Source organism: Suricata suricatta, chromosome 13 (genome assembly GCF_006229205.1).
Source record: "Suricata suricatta isolate VVHF042 chromosome 13, meerkat_22Aug2017_6uvM2_HiC, whole genome shotgun sequence".
NCBI lineage: Eukaryota > Metazoa > Chordata > Mammalia > Carnivora > Herpestidae > Suricata > Suricata suricatta.
Genome location: NC_043712.1, coordinates 89,419,015 through 89,427,117, shown reverse-complemented (window position 1 = coordinate 89,427,117; position 8,103 = coordinate 89,419,015). Strand labels below are relative to the sequence as shown.

General features: G+C 61.3%; 1 protein-coding gene across 1 annotated transcript in view; it reads left to right on the top strand.

Moving 5' to 3' along the window:
• The window catches only part of WNK2 (WNK lysine deficient protein kinase 2), a 106,403-nt gene that overhangs the window by 36,755 nt on the left and 61,545 nt on the right, over positions 1–8,103 (top strand). Inside the window, exons 7-8 of the mRNA XM_029919702.1 lie at positions 3,704–3,986; positions 7,929–8,058. Coding sequence (XP_029775562.1) covers positions 3,704–3,986; positions 7,929–8,058 — 413 coding nt within the window. The remainder of the gene's footprint in view (positions 1–3,703; positions 3,987–7,928; positions 8,059–8,103) is intronic.

Here is an 8,103-nt window from a genome sequence, read left to right as displayed (position 1 = left end):
CCCAGGAACCCTAATCCCTCCCAGGGTACGGCTGCCGGGTTCTCCGGACTCGCTGGCCCCGGGCGGGTTTTCAGGCAGAGGACGTGGACCGTGGCTCTGGAGGGTGGGCTGGAGGAGGTGGGCTGGGCCCCGCTCAGAGGAGGAAACAGGCTGGCTGTGCCACGTGTGGTGTGGGCCACGCGGCCACCCACGATCGCAGCATGTGAGGAGTCCCCAGTCTTGTGGGCACATCAGGGCGATGGTGGCAGAATGGGTCCTGCCCGGCCAGCCGGGGCCCACCGTGCCTTCGACAGTCATCTGTGCTTCTGCTGCTTCCTGAACACGTAGTGAGCGTGACGTCCTGCTGGTGGCCCGGGCCCCAGAACAGGACCACCCTCACCCTCCCAGCTGCCGGCCACATCCCTGGGCCCAGAAACAGGGTGGCACTGCCGTGAGTGGATCAAATAGGGCTGTGGCTTGCATGCCTGAGCGCAAGCTGGACCGCTAGGTGCTGACCAGCAGTTGGCAGCAAGTCAGGCCCTGAGTTCAGGACCCTTGTTCCTCCTGGAGCTATAGCAGCGTGGTCCCCTCCCACCTTCTGAAGTTCAAAGCACAAACACTGACGAGCAGGGTGATATGCAGGCCGGTGACCCGGGAGCGAGGATCCGGGGCCACGTGTCCCGGGGGCCCACAGGAAGGGGGACCTGGACGGGAGGTAGGCTATGGCTGGGGCAGCCCTGCTGGAGATGACGTGGGTCCTTGGGGCTGCCATGAGGGGCGTGTTCGTCAGGGCTGGCCAGGCTGGGCACCTGCGGAGGCCCGGGGGCAGCAGCTGTCTGCTTTCTCCGTGAGCCTGACACTTGCCCCACATGCCCAGGGAGCCTCCTGCCCAGGCTGGCTTCCGGTGGGAGCCCCGTGGGGGTGGGGGGCCACCACCCCGCGTGAGGACAGCGGACCGTGGAACAGATGGATTCCACGTGAGGCCCTCTGCCACAGTTGGACCAGGATGGGGTGGTGGCCAAGTGTGGTCCAGGCCTTTCCTGGGAGCCCCTGCCGTCGTGAGCCACCCCTCCCTTCTCTGCCTCCGCACGGAGATGCCCGGCCTCCTCCGTCCCTGGCTCACGCCTGGCCTCGGCGAGCCCCTGGCCCTCGGCTGGACTTGCTGGGCGATGTCCGTGCCCCCTGGACGGAGGGGCGTCCTGCCAGCAGCCTGACATCCATGCAGACTGAGCATCACTGTGTTCAGTTAAAGACGACGGAGTGACGAGTGCCCAGCTCTGCTCCGGGAGCAGGACGAGCGGGAGCCTTGGGAGCTGCCAGTGACATGTGGAAGTGGCTGCGGCTCCAGGCCAGGACCCAGCCTCCCCATGCCTCCCTGAAGGCCCCTGTGAGACACCCGATGTGACATCGGGAGCCCCAGGGGGGCAGTGTTTTGGGGCTGCCCTGGTGGCTGTGCACCAACAGCTCTGATTGAACACACCTACTTCTGTGGAATGCCAGCGCCCGGATCATAGTCTAAAACCACCTCTGCTAAGGGCGCTCAGGGCGTAGGGGATGGGATTGAGACCACCAGGGGCTGAGGAGGGCTGGTTCTCTAGGGCTTTGGCTTGAAGTGATCCCTTGTGAGGACCCCTGGAGAAGGGGCTCGCAGCCTGGCCCAGGCTCCCCGAGTCCGTGCACCCCCTCGTCTGCCATCCTGGCCTCGGTGCAGTTGACATTTCATTGTGGCACAGAATGGGGCTAAATTTTCCCCATCTGGGAAAAAATAGAAGAGACACCTTGGAGAGGATCGCCAGGGGGTGACCGTGAGGACAGAGGCGGAAGGAAAACGGGGCCACGGGCAGAGAGCAGCAGCGGCGGGCGGCCCGGTGGGGGGCTGGCGGGTGAGTGGGCGGCACGGACCTCAGCCCCGGCCCCTGGCACGAGTCCTGGCCGTGCGCCGCCGCGCGCCCTGGCGGAGGCTGGCTGCCCAGACGTCTGCGGGGTTTCGACGCGGTTCGCTCTGTCCAGCGCGGTTGTTTTCTGAAATGAGATTCTGAGGTAATCAGTCCCACGCTTGCAGGAAGGTTGCAAACATACCACCAAGAACCGTTTGAAATGGTGTCCAGGCCTCATGCCCCATCACCCCGGACATGCCTGGCTCTCTTTCCCATAGATGGTGACCTTTCTACTTGGCCACCTCAGCCATCAGAACGGGGAGAGCCACCTCGGGCCTGTTTGAGTTCCCCTTGTCTGTCCTCCCTTGTCCTCCTGTGAAGGATGCACTCGGTGACCCCCTTTTGTGGCTCCCTTACGGTCAGTCACGTCAGTGTGTCTGTGGGAGCGCTTGGCGTGGGGCTGTGTCCCCACCAGGGCCGGCCCACGGAGCGCACGTGATCGTGCCCTTGAGGGGCATCTGCCAGGGTCTCGTGCGAAGCGACGGGTGGGGTGGGGTGTTCTCACCAGACTCTCCATTTACTGACGTCTCCGTGGACTTGCGGTCTTGTTGGTGAGTTATGCATGACCACGTAGTACGTTACCCCAAATACAGCACTGTACCTGCGTGCGGCTTCACACTGTCCCTGAGGTCAGGTGTCTGGGAGCGGCGTAGGGGGTCCCTCTGGCTCTGGGTCCTTCATGCCGTGTGGCCGGGGTGTCAGCCATGGTGACCAGGGCCAAGGGTCCTTCGGTGTCTGCATCAGTCACCTTGCTGCTGACAGGACAGTTTCCAGCTGGCGGGCTGTTCCACAGGCCACTTGTGACACGGCTTCCTGTGAGCCCGAGATCCACGGGAGGGTGTGGAGGGACAGACAGAACCCATCCACGTGGTGTCCTGTGTAATCTCCTGCCAGCAGTGACACCTGTCACTCCTGCCACGGGTCACGTGTTCTCCCCCCATGTGCCTTGGTGGACACCCCTCTCAGGCCATCATAGCGCCACTGTGCAGTTTGGTGGCCAGAATGTGCGCGTTTGGACCACGGAGGAGCCGGGTGCTGGCCCGGGTCCCCGCACATGTCTGTTGTTCTTCGTTCCCAGAGTGTGGCGTGTGTTCAGGCACAGCGAGGTGTGCAGGCCACGCCTCCTCCTGCCTGAAACCACCGCCCCGTGGGGAGCCCGGCCCTCACGCCGGCCATACTCGCTGGCGGTGTCCGTGCGCCTGCACATGCGCTTACATGTGTGTCTGTGTAAATGGACGTCTGTTGTTTGCTGAAAGTCCTGATCAAGGCCAAAGGCTTCGTGCTTCGGCTCTGTCCCTTTCCACACAAGGCCCCCACAGTGACGGGGCAGAGATGGGCCTCCACTGCTTCGTGGTTTTGCTGTCAGCGTCCTCTGGGAGAGCCGTGACCCTTCCCAGAGATCCGGGGCTCCTCCACAAATGCCCTCCTGGGTTCAGAGTTTTTTGGGCATGGGTGCATTCCCCCTACCCTGGTCTACCTACACGGTGGACTTCCTTCCCTTCATGCGTGCTGGGGGTACTGCCCAGCCGGAGGCGGCTTAGGGTCCCTGCTCCGCACCCCCCTGTGGGCACACGTACCTGCCGCACCCTCACTGTCCCAGGAGCGGCGCTATGCAGGTCCAGAAGGCCGTGCTTTCTGCACATTTACAGTTGGGGGGGGGGGCACTTCCTTACAGGAAGGTGAGAGACGGTGGGGGCCTGAGAGGGGCTTTTGCAGAGACCCTGTAGACGGGAGGTGGTGCTGCAGATGGCAGGGCCCCGGTGACCACATGGCACCTCCCTTTGCAGATCGAGTCGGGGTTCTTCCACGAGAGCGATGTGAAGATTGTGGCCAAGTCCATCCGCGACCGAGTAGCATTGATCCAGTGGCGGCGAGAGAGGATCTGGCCGGCGCTGCAGCCCCCGGAGCAGCGGGACCCAGGCAGCCCTGAAAAGGCCAAGGGCCCACCCGCACCCCTGCAGGTCCAGGTGACCTACCACGCGCAGGGCGGGCCGCCGGAGCCCGAGGAGCCCGAGGCAGACCAACATCTCCTGCCCGCCGCGCTGCCAGCCAGTGCCACCTCCCTGGCCTGTGAGTGCCGTCCTCCCCGCGCCTGCGCCCCCCAGCCCGCGCTGCAGGTGTGGGCCGCAGGTGCGGGCGAGCGCTCTCCGGGGGGTGGGGGGCACACTGGGGTGTCTGCGGCTCGTGGAAGCCAGCATCTCAGGACAGGTGGGGACAAACGTGCAGACAGATCCAGACCTTCCGTGCCCCCAGCCAGCAGGACAGAGCAGCTCCCGTGTGCTGCTTCCGTGTGGAGGTCAGTCCTCCTGGGACGCCACTGCCCCGGGGTCGAGAACGGGGTCAGTCTCTTGTGGTCCTAGCGTTCTCACCCGTGACCTGTGCTGCCAGGATCACATGTCCCCAAGATTATGTCCCTTCTGGTGCCTGACCTTTGACACCTTTACCCTGTTTCCCAGGGTGTCACTGATGGCTGGTGGGGAATCACTCTGAGTCCCTGATGACTGGAAGAGGGACAGAGGGTTTTCTGCATGTCCAGGCAGAAGAATGTCCCGCCTTTGCTCAGTGGCCTACAAACTCAGCTGTGAGCTGAGGGTTGAGGGCGTGGCGTCTTCCGCCCGTTCTGTGAGTGCCGAGCAGGGCTGCAGCCGCCCCGGCCACTGAGGCTGTTTGTGCAGAAAGATCAAAATCGCCTGTTTGATTTATTTAATAGGAACATATGTCACTTATCATTAAAACAATAGTGACGTCCTGCAGAGTAGGCTCCTTGAACTCAGCCCCGCAGCCGCTGCCCGTGACCTGCTCGGCCAGGCAGCGAGACGTCCTCACCCCGCCTCCTGATGAGCCAGCAAGTCATTAACGGGCGTAAACTTTGTGTCGGAGAAGGCGCCCCACACCGGGGACACTTCACACCTCAGACACTCAGCTGTGTGAACAGTCTCAGGGCAGGACACACCCGGCCCTGGAATGTGGTCTGCCGGGGTCCGCTGTCCCTGCACAGGCTCGACCTGCCGTGCGCACACGGGCTCAGTGCGGGTCGGCGCTCTGTCCGTGACCATGGCCTTCCTGTCCACTCGGTGCTCCTGTGTGCTTCGTGCAGCAGCCACGCTTCTGACACGTGCTGGACGCGTTTGGTGTGAGTTCTGTAAAGCAGGCCACAGAGTCGTGCTGTGTAAAATCAGACAGTACCGGAGGGGGTGCCTCGGATGGCAGGTCTCCTGCTGCCTGGAGCCCACTGGTGTTGCCTGTCCCTTAATGGTACCTTCCAGAGAGAACGTGCACACGGAGTCACTCACATGCACCCACGCGGACGTGCACACATGCACAAGTGTGCACACGGCAGAACCCGCACACAGGCGTTTCTGCAGTGCCCTGAGCATCCTCGCACCCCCCCCCCCCCCCCCCCCCCCCCCCCCCCCCCCCCCCCCCCCCCCCCCCCCCCCCCCCCCCCCCCCCGTCTCTGTCCTACAACCCGCGGGTCTGCACCTGGCTCTGATCAGAACGGGAGGCCCGTGCTCTGACCGCCCAGTGCTTCGGGAAGGCGGGATGACGGGCTCTGCACACACGTCACTGGAAGAGGGGCCTGATCTTGAGTGACAAGATGGGTGGTGGGCAGACACGTGGGTGTCAGGAGGTACGTCGTGTTGTGGGGTTCTCCACGAGCCGCCCACCTCCGCCCAGGTCAAGTGGGTGAGAGGGTGCGGGCCAGCACCCACCGCCTGCAGGAAGGCACCTTGTCAGTGGCTTTAACAACGATTTTTTTTAAGTTTACTTATTTATTTTGAGAGAGAGAAAGAGAGAGGGTGTAATCAGGGGAGGGGCAGGGAGAGAGGGAATCTCCAGTGGGCTTCCGCACTGTCAGCACAGAGCCCACCTCGGAGCAGGAACCCCGGAACCATGAGATCATGATGTGAGTCAGACGCTTAACCTACTGAGCCACCCGGGTGTCCCTGAACTTTTAATTCTAGAAATAACACATTTTCTTTGTTTTTCTTTTTCTTTTAATTTTTTCAGTAGTAGAATTCAGTGATTCATCCCTTACATGCAACACCCAGCGCTCGCCACAGGCGCCCTCCTTAGTGCCCAGCCCCCACCCGGCCCGTCCCCCGCCCACCTCCCTGCCACCCCGAGTTTGTTCTGTCGTTAACTGTCTTTTGCGGTATGTTTTCCTCTTCTCTTGCCCTCCCTTCCCATATGTTCATCTGTTTTATTTCTTAAATTCCACGTATGAGTGAAATCTGACCTATTTCACTTAGCATGATACATTTTAGCTCCATCCACCTCATTGCAAATGGCAAGATTCATTCTCTTTGATGGCTGACTAATATTCCATTGTGTATATATGACCTTTTCTTATCCGGTCGTCTGACTACGGGGTCTCTCCGTAGTTTGGGTGTTAAACACAATCCGTTCAAGAATGTGAAATGTTGCACATATGGTTAAAGTTGGTTTATATGAAATTTGTCAAGTCTGTGCACATTCTTTTTCTCGTGTGCACACTGTGTGTGTTTCTGTCTTATGTGTGTCTGTCTCTGCATATCTTTGTCTTTATTTCTGTGTGAGTCTATATGCCTCTGTATCTGTGTGTCAGTCTGCATCTGTGTGTCTGTTTCTGTATGTCTCTGTCTCTCACTGCATGTCTCTGTGTCCGTGTCTATCTCTGTGTGTCTATGTCTCTGTAGGGTCTCTGCATGTGTATCTCTGTGTCTTTACATTTCTCTTTATGTCTCTGTATGTCTCTCTGCATGTGTCTGTCTCTCTGTGTATGTCTCTAGTTTCTGCATGTGTCTCTGTGTGTCTCTATGTCTCTCTGCATGTCTCTGTGTCTGTATATCTCTTTGCATGTATCTGTGTGCCTCTGTCTCTTTAGGTCTTTCTGCGTGTCTCTTTGTCCTCTGTGTGTCTCTCTGTGTGTCTCTTGCAAGTCTATTTCTTTCTGCACATGTCTCTTTATGTCTCTGTCTGCCCTGTCTCTAGGTCTGTCTGCATGTGTCTCTGTGTGTGTCCGTGTCTCTCTGTCTCTGTGTAGGAGGAAGTGACCCCCAGCTTCCTCACCGCAGGGCAGAGGTGCGTGTCTGGCCGGCCCTGTGTGGTTAGGCCCTGGGCCCTGGCGAGCCCCTGGGAGACGCGACCTTGACATGGAGCCAGCAGAGTTCTCTTGTGCTCCGTGTGCTGCAGTCCCCAGCGAACATGCCGCGGGTGCTCTGAGGGCCCCTGGGGACGTGCTCGTGTGGATGCAGAGTCCTGAGGCGGCAAACAGGAGGTGCCATTTCAGGCATGACTTTGTCTTCACTGTTCAGTGGCCTGGCCACGCAGATGGCCTGTCCCCACTGACTCGGGGAGGCAAGTCTGTGGCCACGGGGCCTGTCTGTGCCTGGTGTGTGGGTGGCCCCATCCACCGTGGCACTGGTGCGGGGAGCCCCTTGGTTCCCCTCCTGGCCTCTCTGTGGGGTGGGGCCTTGCCTGCCCCGTTTTCCAGCTAGGTTTCACGTGGGCCCGTGATGTGAGGGCTGGATCTGGAGTCAGCTTTTCCTGCTTTGTGCTCTGTGTCCTGGGGGAGAAGGTGGTGAGAGCCCCCACCCCGTAAAGTGCGGTGGCTGTCGCTTCTGCCACGAGACCTAGCTCCTGGCCTCTCTGAGCTTCTGTGAGCTTCCGAAGGCCCCTCGCTGAGCTCTCGCTCTCCAGGCCCGGCCAGGTGACAGGCGAGGGCCCTGTGGGGACACGCTTCCTGCAGAGGGTGGTGGCAGGTGACCCCCAGACAGCATTGGGGTGGGGTGCCAGGGCATCCCTGGTGGGTTGCAGCTCGCGCCCCCCACCGCCCTAGAGGGCATTGTCTGGAACAGTGTGCGCCCACCACTCAGGTGACCGGGAAACGGGACCAGGCCTCGGTTTGCAGGAGAGCGCAGGGGACCGGCGGAGCGTGGTGTCTGAGCGGGGTCGTGGCCCCCGAGACTGTGGAGTGCGCGGGGGTGGCATCTGGGGGAGTCCGCTGAGCCGTGCCCTTGTCCTCCCCAGCGGACAGCACGTTCGACAGCGGCCAGGGCTCCACGGTGTACTCGGACTCGCAGAGCAGCCAGCGGAGCGCCGTGCCGGGCTCGCTGGCGGACGCGGCGCCGCCCCCGGCCCAGTGCGTGTGCAGCCCCCCCGTGAGCGCCAGCGTGAGCGACGGGCCTGTCCTGCCGTACAGCCT